The 25,174-nt window shown below is 39.1% G+C and overlaps 1 protein-coding gene across 1 annotated transcript in view; it reads right to left on the bottom strand.

Annotated features, from left to right (window-relative positions):
• The window catches only part of F5 (coagulation factor V), a 45,458-nt gene extending 25,329 nt beyond the window's left edge, over positions 1-20,129 (bottom strand). Inside the window, exons 1-11 of the mRNA XM_042457468.1 lie at positions 19,843-20,129; positions 16,091-16,182; positions 12,520-12,642; positions 7,189-7,401; positions 6,421-6,564; positions 6,088-6,309; positions 5,176-5,341; positions 3,775-3,952; positions 2,036-2,138; positions 1,572-1,783; positions 932-1,082 (exon numbers count right to left, since the gene is read on the bottom strand). Of these exons, the coding sequence (XP_042313402.1) occupies positions 932-1,082; positions 1,572-1,783; positions 2,036-2,138; positions 3,775-3,952; positions 5,176-5,341; positions 6,088-6,309; positions 6,421-6,564; positions 7,189-7,401; positions 12,520-12,642; positions 16,091-16,182; positions 19,843-20,000 (1,762 nt within the window). The 5' untranslated portion in view covers positions 20,001-20,129. The remainder of the gene's footprint in view (positions 1-931; positions 1,083-1,571; positions 1,784-2,035; positions 2,139-3,774; positions 3,953-5,175; positions 5,342-6,087; positions 6,310-6,420; positions 6,565-7,188; positions 7,402-12,519; positions 12,643-16,090; positions 16,183-19,842) is intronic.
• Between the last annotated feature and the right edge of the window lie 5,045 nt (positions 20,130-25,174).

Below are 25,174 nucleotides of genomic sequence, written 5' to 3'. Positions count from 1 at the left end.
CTCAGCAGCAGCAGCTGCTGCTACTCAGGAAGAGTGCCTTCTGTTCAGAGCCTGGCATGGCAGCCATGCCACATTCAGAAGAGGACCTCCAGAGGCCACTGCTGGGGTGGGTGCTGGTGAAGACCATTCAGAATCAGCCTCGGCGCCCACACTAGACTCTGAACGGAACCTCCAGGGGATACAGCATTGCTTCAACATTGGCAGCTCTGCAGTGGGCCTGAACAGGACCTCTGGAGATCATGGCATTGGTCCCCCCAACAGCAGTTTGGCTGAGTGGTGGCTGGCTGGCTGGCTGGGGGCAGTCCACCACCACTTCTGGTGTCCTTTCTGGGACCCATACTGTGTGACACTGAAAGGAGTAGCATTACTGGTTATCTGGTTGTGTGGTAAGCAACACCTGCTGAAATTTCCTGTTCTATACAACTCTTAAAAGTTGAGGAACCATCTCCAGCTGGCAGCACTAGTCAAGGATGTAAAGGTAAAGGTTTTCCCCATTGACAAGGTTGTCAAGTTATGTCTGACCCTAGTGGGCAGTGCTCATCTCTGTTACTAAGACGAAGAGCCAGTGTTGTCAGAGACTATTCTGTGATCATGTGGCCAGCATGATTGCACAGAACATTGTTTACTTTCCCACCAGAGTGGTACCTATTTATCTACTGGCATTTGCATGCATTCAAACTGCTAGTTTGGCAGAAGCTGGGACTAGTGGTGGGAGCTCACCCCATCATGGGGCACCCGAGCCTCAAACTGCCAACCTACCAATTTTGCAATCAACAGAATCAGTGTCTTAACCACTTGAGCCACCACATCCCATAGTCAGGGATGGTGGGAATCCTAATCCAATCTTTGGAAGGATATGAATCGACTTAATACTACTGAATCAGGACTTTTGCACCCTAAGTAAAGCAGTAGCTGAGGTTTTTTTACTCACTGTGCATAACATTAGACTTGTAGAATTTTGGATCATCTCTCTTAACAGTGGATGGATTGCTGCAGTGCTCCTTAATATTGTCCTCTAAGTACCAGCTCTTGTTTTCATCAAACACAGCAAAGACCGCATGCTGCTCCACATCAGCCTTATTCTGAAAAACATCATGACATGTCATTATTTTTGGAAGCATACTAAAGGTTTCCTCCCTCCTGACATTTAGGCAAAGGATCCCAATGCTGGATAGATACACTGTCTGGCTTGTGGATTGGGAACATTACACTTCATTAGTTCCCTTGCTGGTTATTATTGCTGGTTAAATAGCCAATAACAGAAAATGCTGGAAGACTACTGCATTTATGCCTTGGTGTCCTACAAGGCTACATCTTGTCTGTCATGCTGTTTAATATCCATGAAAAAACCCTGACTGTGATTGGTAAGCTAATGTCACCTACTTCTTACTCTAAATTTTAATCAGACTGTCAACTCTTGTCAGTGTTCTCAGAAACAAGCCTTGCTGAGTTCAATGCAACCTTCTCCCAGGTAGGTGTGAACAGGATTGCAATGTTAGAGGCAAAGGTGCCTGAACCTGGAAGCAGCATATAGCTGTATTCTCTTCCAGCCTGTCCATTTTATGCAGTACCTGTATTCCTTTCTGGTCAAGAGCTTTGCGTTTACAAATCAGAAGTGGTCCAATCAGTCCTGATGCAATATCTCTTGTCATATCCACAGCACTGTGATATAATCTGGTGACACACTGAGCATCCTTTGCTGTGGGTTCATCTGTGTCAAGTACAGTCCACTTATAGGTGTAGGTTTCTCCTGGTTGGACAGCTTTACCCTGAGTAACGTTTTCTGAAGTAGATATAAATGGAACAACAGCAACATTAACAAATGAAAGATGTTAGTTTAATATAGAAAGCATGTTCAAACTCTGTACTACTTGCTATAGCTAAAAACACGAGAATAGAGTAGTACTATTATTTCCCTCAGTCTAGGCACCATACTCCCACTGATGCAACCTAGACTCCTGTAGATGCAGCCTAGCCATGCTGCAATAAGGAAGTCAAAAAGGATTATGAATAGAAATAATTATTAATAACAAACCTTTGGAATCTGAAGGATAAATGGCTCCTTCTGCTTCTTTTGAAAGTGTCACTCCATGCACATAAATACTGTAGGGACGACTGGCCATATTTTTGAATACAATCTATTTAAAATACAGGGGAGAAAATGTATATCCATCAGGTTATACTACCAGTCTTTGTGTAAAATTTCAGCAAAAAAAGTATAGCTACCGAATATGCCTAGAACAGCATACAGTGTATAATAATATCATAAAATTACAACAGAGGATTTATGAAAACAGTTTAAAAAACACACAGTACATTTTGTTTAGTTGCAGCATTGTTAAGCAGGGATTGTTATCAAGGAAAAGCCCTGATATAATAGTTGTTTCTCTAAAAGAGCTTAATTGTTCCTGTATGTCATTCACTTTGATCCCAGATAGAGGACCTCTTGTTATTTGTTATTGGAATCAAATGAACAAGCAGCAATACCATGGCCAGAGCTGGTTCAAGGGTACACTCTCCTGCCTGGAACAATGTTTTTCTCCATTTAAGGCTTTTACATTTATGACATGACAGCTTGCATTTCAAGAATGCAGTTACTGTAGTTTGCTTTAAAAACAGTGGCAGGAAAAAAGGCAATATAGACCAAATGGAAGAGAAATTATTTCTTTATTGCTATAACCACTCACTGTTGCCACTGCATTATTATAAATGCCGTGGATGACATAATTAAATCAATATTTTTTTCAGTCACACACTATGTACTCCATGCATGAAGTATGCATGAAGATGAAGGCCTAGTCAGATACATAAAACCACGATATGGGGCTTCATTGGAAGCTCAGAATTCATGGAAGGGAAACCTAGCCCATCCCTCTCTGCTTGCAATAATAATAATAATAGTAATAATAGTTTATTTCTAGCCCATCTTTTCTGGCGGATCAAGGTGGGTCACAACACAAATAATATTACAATCCTCTACTCCTCCCTACCTCCCTCCCAATCTTAATACAGGATTAAACAGTAAATCAATATAAAATCAGATTAAAAATTGAATACAATAACGAGACCATCAAACTAGAGGTGGGGCATTTTCCATGGAGGAGGACATGTGTTCATATTAATGTCAGTCGGGAAAGGCCTGTCGGAAGAGATCTGTCTTGACAGCCATTTTTAAGGCATCAAGAGTAGTGATATGACACATACAGACATATACATATATGCAATCACACATACAGACATATAGTCAGGCTGCAGGGCTGGAAGAGAAGTGTTATACCTCTCCTGCATATAATGTGGTCAGAATGAAACTCTTTCCCCACTGCAAATTTAATTAAACAAAGGTTGAGGGGGAGACAACTTGGTTAGTGTTATGTGCAGGTGGACCCTGAATTTGCTCTTAGGAGGTTTGAGAGGTCATAGAGGTCAAAGAGGTTATGTAGGACAAAATAAATGTTTGGTTAATGAAATAAACACAAGAAAGATACACCAAGGTTTATATCAGAAGAACCAGAAAAATATACAGGTGAAACAAATATCTAGAGCTATGTACTATAGCTACAACAGAAATAAGTATGAAAAGTTACCATGACTACTTTTAATGTGTAACTGTCTTAGGTTGTATGCAGCCCAGTATAAATACAGATAAATAATAACATTTTCAATAATATATATGATATGTATGACCTACCACTGTGTATAAATTCATCAGTATTCTTAGCAAAAAAAAAGGGATCTTGATCTGTATACTTTCTACTCGATCCACAGAATACTTACTTTTATTTTATCCCTGACCTGAGCTCTGATGACAGGGCCCAGAATTCCACGTTCTTTGAACCAAACATTGTCAGTGCGTTTGCTGAAGGTGGCATCTTTATATTGTGTGAAGACAGCTTTTATATACTTCTTGCCAATGAGATTTGAAAAATTTTCCAGATACTGAGCTTTGTATTTCCTTTGAAAGTGAGAAATGAAAAAAAGTGCTTCAGCAAGAGCTCTTCACTTTGCACACATTCACTGGATAATGCAACACACCAAAGAATTTTAAATTAAAATGAACCGTGATTTATAGATTATACCAAAGCATTGACCATGTAGATCATGAAAAACTATAGTTAAAAGTAATGTTATTTCCACAACATTTGATTGACTTGATGTGTACAGTATATTCTGGACAAGAGCCCACTGTAAGGACACAATATGGAGAAACAGAATGGGTTTCAATTGGCAAGGAGGTCAGACAATAGTGCATTTTATCACCTTATATTTTAAATTTCTGCACAGAATATATCACATGGAAAGAGGGATTAGGCTCAGAGAAAGAAGGTGTGAAAGGTGGAGAAAGAAACATCAATAATTTAAGATATGAAGAAAACATCGTGTGACCAGTAGAAAAAAGTGAAGACATGGAACAACTACTGACAAAAGTTAAGGAAGAAAGTGCAAAAGCAGAGTTACTGCTGAATATTAAAAAGGCAAAAATAATGACTACAGATGATTCATGTAACTTTACAGTGAGTGCTTATGACAAATAATATTGTTTTTAAAAATTATACCGCAGCATAGTCCTTAATTAAAATGGAGACTATATATTTTTAAAAAAACACCAAAAACCTAGAAATCTCAATTTTGTATGTTGTCATTGCTTTGAACCCACACCAATCATCTCCCTCAGCTAATTGCCAGTGGAGATGATCAGACATGGGGCAATGACAGGAGAAGGACTGGAGCAAAGTGCCATGTTCCTGTTCTTGTCATGTGATTACACTAAGATTATCAAACGATGACATGATCATCCCGTGATTATCCCGTCAGTGAAGAGGAATTGTCTTGTCATTTACCTCCATTTCTTAATAATGGGATAACCCGTTAATACTGAAGTGATGGAACAATTCCTCTTCATTTGTGGGATAATCATGGGATAAGCACCATATGTTTGATAATCTTCAGATGATCACACAATAAAGACAGGAGCATGGTGCTTCACTCCATCCTTCTCATGTCATTACCTCCCCCCATTTGATAATCTCCCATATCATTTGACTAATTACAAAGGCCAATTGCTAAATTTGTGTTGGGCTCTTGGAATTAAAATCCAGCATGGCAGAACTACGGAGTTCTAAGAATGAGAAACCTCTTTTACTACAGTCTCTAAACTAACACTCCCCACCAAATTACCTATCAATGTTGTCAGGAATTTCTGGAGCATAATCCCAAACAATTTCTTCTGCAGCAATGAAATAGTCCCAGTCTTTAATCATCCTCAGTTCTTTAAAAGATAACTTCTTTGTTAAAGTATCTGGATTTCCACAGTCTTCTATGTTGAGATAGCCATGCATTCCAGCTGATTTGCAAAAGAGATAGAAATAGCATTTGTTAAGAAACTGTTGCATGTTGTATGGCACTTGCTAAGAAATGTCAATGTTTCATGTTGCCTTTCAGCCTTGTTAAATTGAAATAAAGTTGTGCATTGACCAGACCTCTTTACCCTTCTCTAAACTGCATATCCCATATTCATTCCTTGGAATGTTGCCAAGGCAATTGAAGGGGAAGACAGTACTATAATTATGCATTGTAAATGGGTCCCTGGAGGGTTCTAGGAGTCATAATCCAAAAAATCATTTTTTCTAAATTCTGGCCCTGACAATAACTCATATTACCCTGTCAGTTGTCCATTCTGACTGGGTCTGGTGTGAGCTGAAAACATCTGGGCAGGAACCAGATGTGTGGCTACCTGAAATCACTACACATATTGGAATAAATGAACCCATTTAGGACTGGGGCACACAGCTAATAACTTCCCAAAATGTGAGATTGCTTTTTGCTTTATAGTCAATCTGGAAACTGTGTTCTTGCCAGATTTTTTTCCTCTTGCCCCCATCTTCCCAGGTTTGTGTTTTTAACATGATCTTGATGATTCTGTAGGTCCTACATACAAATAAATTAATGTAACATTCTAGTTGCACATTTGCCTGATTAAAGTTTATTTTTGTACTTTATTTATGCAAAAAACTTACATCCCACTTGACAGGAGATAACACATCACCTGGTGAGGCTAACAAATAAGGCCAAAAATGAAGGTCTCCTTGCCTTGCAAATGCTTTGCAACAAGAGATGATATCAGCCATCTCCCTGTCTTGCTGACAGACATGTTAGCTGTTGCTGATGCACCTCCAACAAGATTGACAGTTGACACTTTGTACTGATTTTGCTCCAAGGTTTGCCCATTGAAATGGATGGAGAAGATCTCAGGTCCAGAACTCATCCCAATCAAATGCCAGCTAATGCGATCATAAGCGCAGGCCTGTACCTCTGCAATAAAAAGAAGAGTCACCTAAGGTGTGTATATGTGTGTGTGTGTGTGTGTGTTTTAAAATAAGCTCCATATTGGATCAAGCTAAACAGAATTAGCTCAGGCTGTACCTGGTAGTGTTCCATTTGCATAGCCATTAATTGTATACATGAGGGAAGTTGTTCTGTGCCAGCTTTTGCTTTCATCAAACACAGCAAATATCAGCACATATTCCTTGTCAAATTGCTTCTGTGTCCCATCTTCATTCAAACTCCCTAGAAGGAATACAAAGGGAAGAGTGAACAACCCACACAATAAAAAGACATATATATCAACAAAAAAGTTTCATCAATAAGATATGGATTATGAAGGAATCCAAGAAATAGTTCAGATTCATAATGTATTTTAGATTTCCAGCATCCACATTTTTAAAATGTTACTTCTTTGGAGTAAACTTCCAGCATGGCTGTTCTGCTAGTGAATTTCTTCTTGGATGAAGTTTGATGAAGTTAGGGGAAGATTTCCCCTAAATGTGTTTGTTTATTTGTTACATTTATTTCCTGTCATCATCCAAGGAGTTCCAAATGATTTCCATGTGAATTAGCCATCTATATTCTGGGATGGTCTAAATCTGCTTTCAGCACTGAACCCAAGGAATACCCCTCTTAAAATGTTTTTTTTAAAAAACAGGTTTTGCTTCAGATCTTTCTGGAAGATCTGGAGCTCTCCATTGTGATGTCAGGCAGCTGTTTACAATGCATCCTTTCCTTTGATCAACACTTGGTCTCACCTCAGAGGTAGCAACTTGCACCAGTGACAGTGGCGGCAGGTTGCACAACAAGATGTGCATGTAACAAGTATCAAATTCAGTTTCTTCAGCTTAAAAAGTATTTTATTACCTTCTTTACATATCAGCAGGGCACCAATAAGGCCAGAATTAAAGTCTTGCACCATGTTTACATGTGAGTAGTAGGTATACGTGAGACAGGGAGGATCGGCCTCTCTAGGTCCAGTTTTTGCAGTGACCTCCCATATGTACTTGTACATCTGACCAGGAGGGACGCCATCATCCACTCTTTCTTTTGGTGATGTTCTATCAAAATATGATGAACCTTCAGTGGCAGAGGAGAGAGGAAATCATGAGGAGCTGCCAGTTTGGTAATAAACAAATTCCATATACCAACCAATGATGATCTTATAAAATAAATAATTTTTAAAAAATAAAGAGATTATGTGCATGAGAGAAAGACAGAGATTACAGGTCTGTGCACAGAATTGGATCCTTGTTTGAATTTTCGGGGGCTGTACATGCAAACAGCCCATTTATTCTTAAATAGATCTCCATTAATATTTGCTATTGATCAATACTAAAACTTCTTTTCATATTTTTCTTTACTCTTTCTTGTTACAATAGTGTTTTTTCTTCTGAAATCAATTGGAAAAGCCTAATATTTCCCATTTTTAGATGCATGTAGCATTCCATTTCAGCTAACAATATGCTGATCACTGTGCTGATTCCCATATAGTAGAGTGACAGAACAATGCACATGAACTCAGTGCAAAATATGTTTCTGCTTAGAGGAAGTACTTGTTATTGTATTTGCAGTTTGCCATTAAACCTGCTTATGTGCATCCACTTTCCCTTTTCCTTTACTTATAAGAGCTTGTGATTAGCTCAAAGTCTAAGTAGACTTTAGGTAGGGTTGCCATAATTTGCTACCACCAAACCAGGACAAAAGTAGAAAAACATAGGACAAAATGTAGGATGGAAATGTAGGACATTCAAGGAAAATGGAGGACACAACCAACTAGGAGTCAAAAACATTAAAAAAATTTTAAAGGCACACAACAGTACAATTCAAAGATATGGAGATATCGTACCTGACTGATGCATCTGAGGAAGTACACTTCTCTAGGAAAGCTCGTGCTGCCTAGTTCCTGCCGCTGGAGCCTGGAGGAGGCTTTGTCATGGTGGCCTCCTTTTTTGGGGCCCAGCTGACTGGCCAGGCCCCCACGGCTCTGCAGTGGCTGGAGGAGGCCGCGACCAAGGCTCCAACCGCAGCGCCATCTCCAAGGCCTCACTGAGGCCAGAGGAGGCCGTGGCCAGGGCCCCGACTGCAGTGCTACCTCCAAAGCCTCGTCGAGGCTGGAGGAGGCTGCGGCCAGCACCATCTCCAATGGGGGCAGGGCAGGCAGAGCCCACCCCCTGCCCAGACTCCTGTGCAGCATTCTTGCCCTCTCCATTATAAAAGGAGAAGGAGCCTGGAGCCCTGCGCGGTTGCACCCCCGGCCAGGCGGCCACCCAGGAAATTAGGGCAAGCTGGGACGGGACCGTGCCAAGCCATAAAAACCCAGGATAGTTCCCGGGATATGGCAAGCCTAACTTTAGGGATATACATCTACAAACAGGAACTTTAGCTAACCAATAGGTTGATAAGGCTATTGAATGTATATTTCAGAGATCCTGGAGGGAGATCCCCATGTACCACTTGCAGCATTTTACATAAGAAAAGAGGGAAACATTTGGCTACTTAAACAATAAAGTTCTCAAAGAATAATAATGAAATTATAGTATCAGCAATATCTTATCAAGGCTCACTGCAGAGTGCATGTGTGCTGCACACATATGCAAACACACCAACACTTGCAGTCTTAATCAACTGTAACACATTGATGAAATCTTTTCTCTGATTGCTACAGCTGCATTTAGCTATCCTGCACTGGCTCTGAAACAAGCAAAGATTAAGGGGCTGGAGTTCAGTTGCTACTGTCCCAAAGGTTTCCCTGATTCTTATTCTCATACCTTCCCCCCCCCCCCCCCGCTGTGTGTATGAGCTCATTTTTATTAGGAGTTGCCAACCAACCCCTCTTCTATATAATAATAATAATAATAATAATAATAATAATAATAATAATATCTATTATCTGTTTGAATTGCTGGACCTAAAAGCTCAAAGTTTGGACTGATTGCCATGAGTCTTTTTCTGTTTAGTGCACAGTTTTGCACAATGTAGCCAGAACATGAGCACTAAAACCAAATATATTACTCTAAATACATCTCTTTCATTTGATCCCAGGTTGCTACAATGTACATTTCTGAAATCAAAAGCTGGCAATGTATCTATATGAATCCCTATAAACCAGTTTAACCATTCTGTTGCCTCCCATTTCTTTGCTCCATATCACACATTGTGAAACCTTTTTGTTCCATAAGATTTCAAATAGTAAACACCTATTTGGAAACCTAAGGGTAAAACCCACTGGAAGCAGTGCAATAACAAAGAGAATATTTGGAAGACAGAAATGGCAGACTCCCTCCCTCTCACCCAGTGGTTGCATTTCTATACTATATTCACGCTTCAGATGATGGCTTATGGGTGTTGTGGTGTGGCTTAAAATACTTTGTCCTTCATTAGAGGAAGGTATGTGTTGTCTATGAGCTGATTCACAGGCTTGCCAGGATGTGGGTTCTTTAGTGTTTGTGGTAAGTGCTGTAGCTATGCTGAGATGGAGCTTCATTGAGAGTTCTTGTCTTGTCACCAAGGTCACCATGTTTATCCTTGAAGGTGTGAAATAAAGTTGCCCAATGTTGTGGGGATCCTCAAAGCATGTATGACTGCTCTCAATGAAGCAATCGGAAAACCATTTCAACATTCACTCGAAATACTAATCCACATCATCAAACAAAGGAGATGACATGACTCACTTTTATCTCAAAGCCTGTACTGATCCCATACCTTGGATCAATCCTTGATCAGTCATTGATCCGAATGGGTGAATGCAGGCAAGAAATCAGAAGAAGACCAGGACCGGGAAGGGCAGCTATGAAAAAAACTAGACAACGATGTACACCCTGAAACACTAAAGTTAGGATCATCTAAGGACAGGGTAGGCAACCTACGGGCCCGTGGGCCGGAGCGGCCGGCAAGGCTTGGGACTGGCCAGCCCGGTCCTGCCGCCGATTGCTGCCAGAGCCTTTGGCCCTCGGTGAGGGCGTGGGGCCTTGGCCTCTTCAGGAGGAGGCAGGCCAAAGGGGGCAAGGGCAAAATTGTCTAGCGACCTCAGAACACATGCAATTTATATTAACATTTTTTTTAAAAACCAGCAAAAAAAATTTCGCATTTCTCCATATTTTTTAAAAGTCCTCCATTTGAAAATTTGTCTCCTACATTTGTCCCAGTTTATTTTTTATTATTTTTATTAAAATAATTTACTTATTTATTTTTTGGCTTCGGCCCCCCCAGTGTCTGAGGGCACAGCAACCGGCCCGGCCTGCGGCTCAAAAAAGGTTGCCTACCCCTGATCTAAGGCACTGTATTCCTCATTACCATGTATGGATGCAAGAGCTAGACAGTGAAGAAAGCAGATGGAAAGAAAATAAACTAGTCTGAGATGTGGTACTGGAGAAGAGTGCTGAGGATAATATGGACAGCCAGAAAGTCAAACAAATGGGACTTGGAGCAGATCAGGCTCCAGCTCTCATTGAATACTAAGATGACCAAACTTTGGTCACATAATGAGGAGACATGACACACTGGAAAAGACAATAATGCTAGGAAAGGTGGAAGGTAGCAGAAAGAGATGAAGATTGCATACTAAATGGGTAGATTCAATTAAGGAGGCCAAGGTCCTGAGCCTTCAGGTCCTGAGAAAAGCAGTTGAGAATAGGAAGGCTTAGAGATGTTTCACTCTTGATGACACCATCAGTTGAAGTCAACTTGAAGGTAATTAACAACAACCACAACTGTACTCTGGAGGGAGCTAAATACTTCTTCTTGAAGCATGCAGGTCTAAACAGCCCCCTTAACACCATCCCAAACTCTTTCTGGAGCATATCCACAGCACACAGACTACTGCAAAATTAGCAGGATTTTGGTATATTAGAATGTCAGGTGAAGGTTTGAGTCAAAACAGCGTAAGAAGGTTGAAGGCATTACTAAAAGTCACAAGCCGTACTGTCTGGTTACAGAAGTCTGATAGCCATCAGTTGTAGTGTTTCCAATTCTCATAAGACACATGCTGATAAACTGCCTGCCTTTGAAAGCGTTTCCCTCACCAGGGACTCTCTTGTTATTGGGACAGGAAATTATGCCATGATACCTTCAATGTTAGACTTTCCTGAAAATAAACAGATAACTGTTTTCTTCAGGAATTACGTTTGTTCCCAAATTTTGGGTTTCATGAAAAGGGTTGTTTTGTCTTCAAGTTGGGAATAAGAGTGGTACTGCTAGACACGGACATTATAATGTTCTATTTCTCACAGAAAAGGAAGATTGTCACCTTAGAATGAATGTTCTGCCTCATATAAACACATTTTCTGGCTCTTGGTATTTAAGTATTGTGGAATACCTTTCATTCTGCACTCACAAACACTCCTGTAGATATGGGCATTTTATCCCATGAAAATATCAGATAATAGCCCACAAATCACTCAATCCAAGTTTTCTTTTTCATCTATCTAGATGAGAGTTATGTATAGCTTGTAGTTTAGCCCTGTTTTCCTGTTCCTGTTTGTAGTAATGTTTTTAACTGATTATTGGATTTTAACTTGTATTGTAATGTCTTTTATATTTTGTACGCCGCCCTGATCATACCCATGGAAGGGCGGGATATAAATAAAATTTATTATTATTATTATTATTATTATTATTTGTGTTGACCCCAGAACTTGCAATGGTAACTTTCTCCCTTTGTTCATTTTAAGCTAACCTTTAATATAATCATAATTTTAAATATCATCAGCAGTATCCATTTATTTTACATATGTTATATGCTATTCTTGCACAGTCTGAGGCCTTTTCATATTATCTGTCTGAACATGAGCATGGTTTAGAAAACAAACATACATAACTTGAAAACAGAATGGGCATTTTAGTCAACATTGGTACAATATCACAGATGTGGGAAACAAACAACCATTTGTAGGCTACATCTGCACTGCACATCTGTCCAAGTTGATGTCTCTTTAGCTGCCATAGCTCAATGCTTTGGAATTCTGGGATTTGTAATTTTGTGAGATGCTTAGCCTTCTCTGTCAGAGAGCTCTGGTTCTGCAACATACTGCAAATCCCAAAATTCCATAGGATGATGCCATGGCAGTTAAAGTGGTGTCAAAGTGCATTATTTTTGCAGTGTGGATGCAGCCATTGTCTCATTTATAAAATTGCCTTTGGATCAACTGAGCGGCAGAAAGTGACTGAATTATCTAGCCATGCCATGGTAGCACTTACCCTCTGACTGTTTGTGGTATGCTGTGCTTTGCGGGTGAATGCTCAGTGATTTGTCAGCCAGGTTCTTAAAATGAATGATGAGCGTGTCTCCCACTTCAGCACGCAGTGTTGGCCCCATAAGTCCTAGCACCCCCAAATAAAAAAGGAAAGAAATAATATTAAGAGGAAGGTATACCAAATAGCACTTTAGGAAGAAGCAGATGTGTTTTCCCTTGACTGAAAATAGGATAACAAATATACAGAGAGCAAAGAGGGAGAGTGTTTTACAGTAACCAAGAGGAAATATGTTTGGCTAGTAGGATATGCCACCATTCTTTAGAGCTGGGATGAGCAGGGCCTGTCAGGATCAGAAAATTTTTCAAAATTTATTTATTTATTTATTTATTTTGCAAGTTAGGAGCATGGGGTGGCATTCTCATCATAGCCCCCCCCCCTCACTAATTTCGGTCCTGGTGAGACTTTTTTGAAACTGAAAATGAATAAGAAGTGACTTCTGCTCACTTTCTGATGCTAGGGCCTCTCTTGAGCCTGAAATCATGAGGGGGAGGGGGCACTAAGAAACATGATAGAAATACCCCCCATGCCCCATAAAGAGTGTTTGAGGGCATTTGGGGGCAAAAAAATATATTCTTTTTGTTTTGCTGGTGCAAAACACTTTACTGGGATGCAGCCCTTCCAAGTCTTTGCCACAGTTGCCCATCACTATCTCAGAACAAAGATTTATGTATTTTTTTCTATTATATTTATATGCTATTCCAATACAGACTGACACTGAAGCTTCGTGGTAACCTGCAAAATAAATTAGACTGAAGGAAAGATTATAACTAATCTATTATTTTATACATTTACATGCACGTAGAGGGAAAGAGAATCTCCCAAAGTAACCTGTAGAAATGTATGTGTCAGTGCACAGTGCTATGCTGTCAGGCATTGTGTATATATGCACCCTGTTGACTTATAGCAACCACATGAATTTCACTGGTTACTTATTTTTGCAAAATAAATTAGACTGAAGGAAAGATTATAACTAAAGATTTTAACTAATCTATACAGTACTTTGTTCTCATATTCAATACAATTGTATCACACTCCTAGGAGCTCAGGATTGGCAAAATCTTGCTCTCCAGTCCGCATGGTCAGTTAATGGACATACTGAAAGTGAGAAAAGAGCTGTTCTTACTAGGCGACGGTGGAAACTGGACCTAGGGGCTTCTGAATGCAAAACAGACAAACTCTCATTAAAACTGTATCCCTTCTCATAACTGGAGATCTCTTTGGTTTAATCTGAGAACTTCTCTGTACAAAGCATAGGCTGCCTTACAGAGCTATGTTTATATTCCATTTCTTTTAGTAAGAGAAAAAAAGGACATCATTAATATAATATTTAGAAAATGTAATAAATCTGTTTCAGGTAAATTGATATTTACATTTCTGGAGCATAGTCCTAGCCTAGCTGGCTGCCCAAAAGCCCAGATAATGTCAGTTCTGAATATTTTTAAATCATGAATTAGAACCAAAAAGTCAAAAGAAGGGTCCCTGGTTTTATGGGGGAAAGCCTTCTGTGTCTACAGATTGCTTTCAATGAAACTTCATCATATGGGACTGTAAATTGTTCAGGACATTGAGTAATTTATTTGTTAATTTATTGTGCCCTGCCACTGAAGCACTCTCTCCTTAACTTTGCATCACAGTGGAATGAGTTGGTTATTGCAAAGCACAGCTACCTGCTTCTCTACAAGCACATTCTTTTCATAACATTTGTAGGAGATTATGTGTGCAGGAAATTCTAGAACAATGTAGAAGTGAAAAGAGGAAACCACAACTCATTTTGTTTGGCAATAGACACAATAACCTTCAAAAGTGGCACACAGAGCACAACAGTAATACATAACCTTTTGGCTTGCCATGGTTCCATGTGTACAATATTATGACACAGACAATTTGTCTGAATTTATCACTCACATTCCAACAAATTATTTTGCCAAAGTCTACAGATTTGGGTATCTGAAACCAATGGTTTAAAAAAAACACAGTAATTTTAAAATCACTATTGATTTGGAACATTTAGTGTGAGACATTTTAAAAGTGTTCACTTCTCACCTGGTTTTAATAGCAGGTCACCTTTGTACATTTTGTACGTTACATATTAGTAACCCTAAAGCCAAAGGATCTTTCCCTCTGCACTGGGTGGTAGTCTGTAGAAATGTATAGTAGAGAAATAGCATTGGAAATTTCTCTTTCTGAGATGAATGGCTAGTGCTGAAGTAGTTGGACTAGAGTTATTCATGAAAATGATACTATGCTCTGGGGTATTATAGTTTGAATACTGGTAATCATTTTAACTGTCAATCCACTAGCCTATGAGGAAGAAAACACAAGCTAGTAAAGTAGTTTGCTTTTGCCAGAGACTACTGGGAAAAGGGAAAAAATCCACCATCTCCTCTCCTCTAGAGGGTTAATTGAGTGCAAACTGCTTTTGCACTTCAACCTCATTTTGCAGCAGCTGAAATAAACTGAAAGTGAAGGAGGGGAGGGGAGGGGAGGAGGAGAAAATTGGTACATTTTTAAAGCAGCTGAAAAACTAGGGAGATAAAGGATAAATCAGAATTGTCCCTCCCAGAGTGGGACAGTTGGAGGATATGGTTGGTCTGATCTCTGTCCTTTACCTTTCTTTCCAGCTCCTTTCCCCTTGTATGTCTTGTCTTCTAATATATTAGGGCAGGCCATGCTTGACTAAATACCCTAGAGGAACTTGATCCTGTCTCAGTTTGGAAGCTACACAAGGCCAGCTCTGGTTAGTTCTTGGATGGGAAACTACCAATGAATAGCAGGTGCTTTAGGTTATACAGTAACCCTTGGTATCCACTGGGGTTTGGTTCCAGGGCCCCTTGTAGATACTAAAATCCGTGGATGGCCAAATTCCATTAAATAAATACAATAGATAGTACAATGGTGTCCCTTATATAAAATGGCAAAATTGAAGTTTGCTTTTTGGAATTTATATATTTTTTGAATATTTTTAAGCAGTGGATGCTTGAATCCATGAATAAAGAATCTGTGGATATGGAGGTCCACCTGTATCTAAGAAGAGGGAAGTGGCAAAATCCCCTCTGAGTACTGTATTCCATACCTAAGAAAAACTGAAATTCATGGGGTTACCATAAGTCAACAGGGTACATACACACATAATGCATGACAGCACAACACTGTGCATTGATACATGCATACATTTCTACAAGCTACTTTGGGAGATTCTCACTCTCTCTCTATATATATATAAATGTATAAAATAATCAGAATAATGACACATTAGCAAAACAATTGTTCATTTGGGCTCACAATAACAAACAGATGTCACTATGGAAGTGATGTCATAGAATCATAGAATTGAAGAGCTGGAAGAGACCACAAGGACCATCCAGTCCAACCCCCTGCCATGCAGGAACTCTCCATTAAAGCATCCCAAACAGATGGCCATCCAGCCTCTGCTTAAAGACCTCTAAGGAGGGACACTCCACTACATTCAGAGGGAGACACTCCATGTGTCTGAAGATATTGTTTTTGTGCTTACCTGACAGGTCACTTCTTGGTTTTTCTTTTTTAAAATCTGCTTCATATTCTGTGTAGATAATTTTCTTAAACAGGGGTTCTGAATCTGACAATCTAAAATGAAAAGTTCTTAGCTTAAACTTAATATACCAAACTTATACAGGGGTGAAATAGATTTATAAACAACACAAGGTAAGAACAATGGCAGAAGCTATATATTGTGTACATTTTGTAGTGCCTCAGAGTGGAGATGCTCTGATTCATGTCATCTTGTATGGTAAGACAGGTAAAGAAAGTGTGGAACCAGGGTATTTTTTGCGCCTTGTCTTTAGAATTCATTCTCCTGGGAGATACACTGGTTGCCATCCTTCCTTCTTTACTCCAGTTGAAAATGGGACCTTTTAAGTGTCTGGTGGAGTTTTATGTTGGCATTTTATCTTATGGTATTGCTCTGCTGCATCCTGTGTAATTTTTTTTTCATGTAATTTAACTTTGTGTAAATTCAAACTGTAATTTTTATTACCCTCTGCAAACATTCTCAAAGGTGACACAGAAATAGTCATTTTGGCATAATTTGCATGATTTGTCAGTATCCTGTACCAACTTTATGTCAGTGTACCTGGTATGAGTTATTGGTTTACCCTTAGGAAAGGAGTGTGCTGTATTTGCTAATTGAGTTCAGAAAGAGGGGGACAGTTGGAGCTGGGGAGGAACTGCAGTTGCCAGGGCTGAGATGTAGTTCCTTTGCATCTTGAATAAGATAGTGGTATTTTCAGTTGTATATTTAGGAGGAATCAAAATCTTTGTACCATGAATTCTATATTCTATTTGCATCTATTTTGTTCTTTTTATTTAGGGATTTAAGACTGCATGTTGAGGGTGTTTTGATTTTGTATTCCTCCATGGCAGGAGGTTGTACAGTAATACTGCTGACTAGCACAGGCAGAAGTGCCCTGCAATTATATCCTGCACTGGCACTTAATTGAATATATGGAACTTTTGGGGCAGCACATATGTGTCAAATGTTTTCATATTGTTGATTAAATATATTGTATGTACAGTATATATTGGAACTTAAAATTGTCATTGTGCTTGCAATATTCAGTTATAATTGACCCAACAGAACACAGAAAGAGGGGCATCCAGTGGTGTCCCCATCCCTCATGTCAGTTGGTGCAGGGAGAGGGGGGGCTTCCTGGGGTGGGACTTTTGGTGTGGGCGGGGCTTCTGGTGCAAGGGCGGGACTTCCAGAGGTGGTACACTTGTTCTCATGAGGAGAACAAGGCAGCAGCACCGAGGAGCAGGGCCCAATCAGGTATCACCCCTCTTCTGGGATGTCACCAGGTGTGGAAGCCACTGGGTCCATGAAGACTAGAGTGAATAGAAGCAAACTCCCAATTGTACACAAAAGGAAGAATACATAGAGAAGTATAGGAGCAAGAGAGTGAAGCAAGTACGTATATGCTAGTCCCAGAAGCATTACTGTACTGAGATCTGCCAATGATGTCTCCTTTCATTCTGAATTTTACATTTGCTCTAAAATAAAAGCATGAAATCTCAGAATCTTTCAGGAAGAATCATTTCCATAGTTTTTTTTGTGGGTTTTTCAGGCTATGTGGCCATGTTCTCCATCTTCAGAGAATGTTGGCATAGAAGAGAGCTGGAGACACACACACACACACACACACACACACATGTGTATATATATATATATATATATATATATACACCTGTGATCTTTGGCTGGAAGGAAATTCCATGTTAATCTGTGTATTGTTCTGTTGTTGATGGCAGGGCCTCAGGGTGGGAGGATATGCAAAGGAGGATTAGTGTCTGCTAATTGGTGATCATTATTTTGTAAAGCTGAGAAAGTTTGGCTTGATCAAGGTGGGTTTCCATGGCCGATCAGGGATTCTGGTCTCCTGGAGTCTTAGTCCAACACTCAAATCACTATATCATACTGTCTCCTACCAGTGCTACTCTTACAGTATTGCCACTGTGCCAAGCACAGCACATATCACAGAAAGAATACTACCCTGAGGTATACAAATGCAGGTAAGAAAAGCAAGTATGGTAAAATTTAAATGCAGAAAAAGCCATTTAAAAAAATTGTTTGAGAGACAGAACTTACAGGGAGAGAGGAAACATACTCTTAAGATGAATGGGTTTTTTGGGCTATAGGAAAGGCTTCACCTGGTTAATTACAGCCAATCATATGATTTTTTTTTAAAAGACAGAAGAACCCTTCTAAGACACACACACACATATTATATATAGGCAAACCTGAGAAAGACAGAGAGAGAGAGTGATGAAAGACAGGATAGAGACAGATATGTGAGGAAACAATACTGGATAAGTATGTTTAGAAAGTAAGAAAGAAGCTATCATCATTGTTGTCGTCATCCCCCCCCGCATGTGTTTATTTCTGTTATATTTACATAACAGTATTTAAAACCAAATCAAATTAAGGAAAACAAACAAACATACAGTCTTGCAATCTCCATTATGTAACACTTTATCTCTTACTCTTATTTTCCCATATTTCAAAAACCCTTTTTAACTTTTCATCATATTCCTGTACGGATCTTTCATTTCTTGACATAGAAATCCTATCTAATATAGCTAATTCAATTAATTTCACACTCCATTCCTCTGATGTTGGAATAGTTGGGGATCTTCAATATTTGGCATACAACACTCTAGCAGTTGTTATCAACTCAATTCATCTTGCACTAAATTATCATATATTGCATCTGTTATATTTAGCAAAAATAATTCAGGATTCAATGGTATATTCTTTTTTAGTGTGAGCATTATATTTTTATTGTCATCATCATCCTGATTTGCACCCAAAGTTGCGGCAGGAAGGAAAGAAGGAGGGAAAGAAGGAAACAAGCAGCCAAGCTATGCAAAGGACCAAAAGGTGCAGATTTTTAAACATAATGTCTAGAAAAAAATAAATTAAATTAAATGTGTCACTAGTACAATTGACAAGCCAGAAGGTAAGAAGGAGACTGTAATAGTCAAGATGAGAAATAATCAAGATATTGAATGAGGGTTCAGCAAATAGTAGAGGGATTAAAGGGCAAATGCTGGAGAAGCCAATCAGCAAACAATTTTTTTTAAAGGTTTTGGTAGCAGCTTAGTTAGGACAAGAGACTGGCAGGAAAAAATAAAAGATGACCATGATAATGAGATTGTTGGCTAGTTTTTACAATTAAGTAGCATTTTTTTTCTGGAGTGTACATCATTATTTCTTAATTTAAAATTAAGAAATAATTTTCTTAATTACCCACATCTGATAAATAAGTATATGTCAAAAGTGGTGTGGAAAAATAATACACACAATGTAAAATAAAAAAAATAAGAAAATTACATAAATCACAACTTAATTACAAAACTAACAGCTCAAGCTGAAGATGTGGGAGTGCACCTGCATATATGAATATCTCCCCTCTCTCCACTGCGGCATCAAACCTCCTTCTTATACATATAAGACTTACACAACTGGAGAAAAGGAAACCTGTGTGGAGTAATTTAATAACACTAGGAAGGGGGAAAGTAAATAGGAAGTGATAAATGTCATTTGAACAAAAACACGTAGACTGTCTATCTCTACCAGAATTAACATCAGAAAACAGTTAAAATTGCTGATTTAAAAGTCATAATCTTCATACTATAGGCATTAACAAATAACCCATTTCATGCCTTCTCCTTTATATACAAAACCTCATCACCTCCTCTTGATCCACCCACACCTCAACATTTTATTACCTGGCTGGATCCTTAGGGAGTGAACTGTAGTTCCAACTGGCAACGTGAGCTGCTATGTAGTGTTCTCTGATCCGCACTGCTAACACACTGGGATTCTCCAGACCTGGCCAGCTAAAGACCAGGAACATCAAGAGAAGATACTTGGAGAGAAAAGCCATGGTACAGGTTCCCACTGAAGCTGATGTGCTGAGAGACACATGAGGCTTGGGCAGCTCTTACTGCTCCAGCTTGCAAGTTCCCCAGAGACTCCTCTGCAGCTGGTGTTGCAAGGGACAGTGGCTTTAGTAATGCCTAGGTTATTGCTCTCTTCCTCCTCCCAGAAGAGATAAGCAGCTGCTGAATTGGGCTTGTTCTCCTCCCTCCTGTAGGACCTTCTCTGCTGATGGCCAATGGCCAGGGGTTGGGGAGGGGCAGGTGGTTTAGTTGTGCCATTGCCCACTTGAATTAGAAGGTATACACAAAGTAGAAGTGGCAAGCACTTCTGTGGGTGTTCAGAGTCTAAAAGGCACAACCATCTTGTTTCCCAAAAAATGTGGAGCATGCTGTTGAAGAAAGGTTTCAACTTGCTTCACAGACTTGGGACCCTACTTTATTCTCTAAACTGGGGTTGGACAACCGTGGCAGGTCTGAGACTACCTTTTTGTTCATTTTATCCTCTGGGGGACCACATGGAATACTAAAAAATGAAATGAAATTTAGTCCCAAAGCACCTGCAAGTCCATGTCTGAGTCTCAGTTTTTTATTTGTTAGACAGAACAGGGAGATCTTGTAATCTATTTGGAATGTAAATAATTGGAATCCTCAGGGGAAAGCATTTCATCTCTTTTTGCCAGAAAAAAGGTCAGTTTGAGATTCAAGGGCCAGAAAAACATGCTTGCAGGCTATGCCTTGCCCACCTCTGCTCTAAATAGTGGCCTGAAGGCTAGAAGGGCTTTTTGGGCACAAAACTGTTAACCTAAATTATTGCTTCTAAATTTCAGAGTTGAACTTATAAGGCTACCTCATACCATTCTGTGGGTCCAATTCATGCAAGTCCTTAACAAACTGAACCTTTGTTTTATCTGTTGTGAAACCCCTTGATGATTGTTTGCCTTCTCATCAGGAGCAGTCTGAATATTTAAGCAGAAATATAAACTGAAGCACTTGCTCAGGTTATCAAAACACACACATGTGAGAAACCAGACAACTTTCAAAGAAATGATTGTTAGCAGTCACAGTAAAAATATTATATATGTGACTCATCCCCAGTCTGGAAAAGCTACTTTTGGTATGTGTGTGTGTGTGTGTGTGTGCATGGACTATAGATCTCAGTACCCTCATTCAGCATGGCTAACTTTGGGTATGTGAGTTGAAGAATCGTGGGAGCTGTTGTTCAGAAAGTGTAACTTTGTTCAGAAAGAGTAACTTTTCAAAGCTTCGTTATGACAGAACCTCATAACTGGATAATAGTTTGGAAAATAGTTAAATGACACAGTTAAGCCTTTCCATTACCTGTAGCTTACCAAAGCTTTGGCTAGAGAAGGGACATCACTAATCCTGGCTCTTATCAATAAATATACTGTACAGAAAGGGAAATCTTCATAAGTTTCTCATAGAATAAAGTGATTAGCGTAGTGCAAACAACAACTGTGCAATGCTTTCTAATAGTGCTCAGAAAATCAACTGGGACTACTGTGTGCCCACTGAGCACATTCTGTTCTGGCCAAAGAGGGGTAAAAGATAATTTTATTTCCTGTCTAACATTCTGGCAAACAGAAAGAAGTTAATATTTACCTGCCACTTACAGTTGAGGCCTTTTGAAGCAATATATGTGGGACATGAATACTTGTCAGATTGCTTAGGATCGTCTACTACACAACTTTCCCCTTAATAAAAGAACACACCATTATAATTTTTATACTGCGGCATTACAATGTGATTGTCCTATCTGGCCCTTCTGATATCTGACTTGAAAGTGGAGAGACGATCAAGCAGAGGCTGAAATTTCAGTTAAAAAAACACCACATTTCTGGGGGGAAACCTATTGCTGCAAAGCAAGGAAAACATAATTTCTGCTTCTGTGTATCAGCACTGTTTAGTAACTCTGTGAAACTAAAGAATAGTGGAAGTCATAAGTCCCCTTCCTTTGGGACAAAGTCTATCTCCTTCTTGTCTTCCATAACATAGGCTATAAGATTGAAATACATGGGTTAAGTGCCTAGAAATTAGAAAAGACTCTTACTCGGGATTCAAATACAAACTGGCTTGAGTCCACAAGCCATGGATGGAAACACTAGCATCTAAAATATGTTGTAGCTATCACCACATCTTTATTGTTATTATTGTATGCCTTCAAGCCATTTCCAACTTATATTTCCAACCCCAAGACAAATCTATCATGGAGTTTTCTTGGCAAGATTTGTTCAGGTGGTTTGCCATAGCCTCCCTCTAATGCTGAGTCACCCAGTAGCGGAGCAGGGATTTGAATCCCGATCTTCAAAGTGACAGTCCTATGTTCAAACCACTACATCACACTGGTATCACATCTATTAGTTGACAGATAACAGGACTTGTGGCACTCACTTTTGGCTTGCAAAACATAGCATTAAGAAACATAAGGCAATCAGCTTCATTATTTCCCAAACAACATTAGAAATGACGTGAATGAAGTGTGCTTTTAAGTATTTGCATAGATCAGGTATTAAGCTTTTGCTCTAATTTTTTATAAAAAGGATTTAAAGTAGTCTCCATGCTTCCAATAGCATTTTTAAAGCCAACAAAATTGCCAGGAGCTTGAGCAGATTTAGCCACTTTCATGTATTGTTCTTCGAGACTTTCAGAGCAGTAGATGCTGAACTAAACACGGTAGTCCACATACTGAACACATACTGATGTTCATAATTTTTGCTGTTGTCAGATTTAGGAAATATGTGGGCCTACAGATGTTGGACTACAACTGCCACTACTCTTTACCACTGGCTATGTTGGCTAGGGCTCATAGGGCTTATAGTCCAACAACTGGAAGGCCAGAGTTTTCCATTCCTGGTTCATGCCAAAAGTTCTGGCAGTCATAAGGATATACATCTCTTAGCTTCCATAGAAATGCAGGTCTAGACTTGGATCATGAAATTGTTTCACAACTGATTCCATTTATGTATTTCCCCTTTGTTGTTTCTGACTTATGGTGACCTTAAGGAAAGCCTATCATGGGGTTTTCATTAAAAGGGGTTTGCCATTGCCATCCTCTGAGTCTGAAAGTATAAGACTTGCCCAAGGTCACTCAGTGGGTTTCTGTGGCCAGGGGGCATTTGAACCCTGTTCTCCAGAGTCATACTCCAGCACTCAAACCACTATGCCATATCATGGAACTCATATGTCCCTGGTATGATAGAAACAAAGCCAATAAGATTTTCTCAATAATAGAAAGGGGGACATCCCAAATGTCCATTATATCCACTTATTGACAATATATTTTATTGACGTAAGTTGCCAGCTACGTGGAAGACAGCTGTTTCCTCATTATTCAAGCTGTAAGGAGAGGGAAAACCAGCCAGTTTCCTGGAATCCTTCTCACCAGTCAGCATTCCTTTTAGTTATCTCACTTCCTAATTCAAAGCTGCTGGCATGGCTTAGATAGCAAAGAAAGGAGGCTTTTAACTATAAACCCCTAAAGCTGGTAATCTAGAAATGTCATGATATATTGTAAATATAGCAAAAATATTTGTTTGTTCCTGCTGTATAATAGGCCATACAACTGCAGGAGAAAGGTGCATCATGCACCACAAACTGAGGCTTTGTAGCCTGACTATGATCATTTCAAATAACAATTAATTACTGTCATAAACAGAAATATAACACAAGAATAACATTTACATTTTCACCCATTCCTTTTGGTTAATTCTATGTGATTTTTCATGCTGTTGACTGTTGTTTTGTGTTCTCAAGTCATTTTTGACTGAGGAGACCCTAAGGTGATCTTATCATGGGGTTTTCAGGAACTGAGAATGTGTACATGGCCCAGTGGAGAATCAAACCCTGATCCTCAGGGTTGTAATCCAATGCTCAAACCACTGCAACATGCTAGTACTTGTTCCTTTTCACCTCAGAATTTTCTCATGATGTAAAATGGCCTCTCATTGATTTAAATCTGAATGCTTTGCTGTTGTCTGAGCAATATAGCAAAGAAGGAATTGCTTATTTTTTCCGAAACCTTCTTCCCAATATGTATTGTTTATTACTGTTATTAGTATTATCCTATGAAAGAAGCACATGATCTTCAGTTGTTGCTTTTTTCTTTACTTTTTATACATGATCCCTCACAATGAGATTTGTTGCTATGTCATGTTGCATTTTTCTTTATAACATATTCAGCTCTTTTCTGGTTTTTTATTTTTTATTTTTAGCAAGGACGTTATGCTTGTTATTTCTCATCTTGATTGTTTTAGTCACCTTTGTTGTTGTGTGCCTTTATTTCTGAGTTTTGCTGACCCTAAGGAATATCACAGGATATTCTTGGCAGAATTTGTTCAAAGAGGGTTGCCCTTGCCTCTCTCTGACACTAAGAGAATGTGACTTGTCCAAGGTCAGCCAGTGGGTTTCCATGGCCCATCGGGGATTCAAACCCTGGTCTTTCAATGGCCTAGTCCAACACTCAAACCACTACACTATGCTGGCTTGTTCTAAGTTGACTACCATTTTTACAAAGCTACGTCATGGTCTTGGAATCATCCTCCCAAATATTGATGAACCGATCCTTCAATGATTGTTTTTAATTCTCACTTAAGTTATTTTCAAAAAGCTTTGGAACTCATTTCATTTTATCTTTATGAATTCATTCATTCACACCAAGTATATCTGAGTTTCTTGTGTATTTATTAGTCCCTTCCTTCTTCCATGGTATCTTTTGATTAGATTGTAAACTTTCAACAGGGATGCATGTTTTTGTTTTATTTTTGTACAGAACCAGGTACACTGATGCCATGATATAAATAATGACTTAGCCATGAAGTAGTGATGGTAGATACATTTCTGCATGGCTGTCCTGATTCTTCTCCCATCAAATGTGCATCTTCAGTGGGAGAGAGAAAGAGAAGACTGTAGCGCAGAATAAACATCCAGGTAAAAGCACATCACAATGATCATATATCCCTCAGATGAATACTTAGATCTGTCAGAGACATTGAAATTTTAATAATGAAATGCAGCAGATCAGAAATTACCAAGCATTATAATCATGCTTCGTGTGTAAAGAGTTTTTATATTTTATTTCTTTATTTCAGTAATAAAACTGAAGGGAAGCAATTTTGTTATTGCTATATTTTTTAAGTAGGAGAGAAAATCCACCTTCAAATCA

Source organism: Sceloporus undulatus, chromosome 3 (genome assembly GCF_019175285.1).
Source record: "Sceloporus undulatus isolate JIND9_A2432 ecotype Alabama chromosome 3, SceUnd_v1.1, whole genome shotgun sequence".
Taxonomy (NCBI): Eukaryota; Metazoa; Chordata; class Lepidosauria; order Squamata; family Phrynosomatidae; genus Sceloporus; species Sceloporus undulatus.
This window is presented reverse-complemented; position numbering and strand designations above follow the sequence as displayed.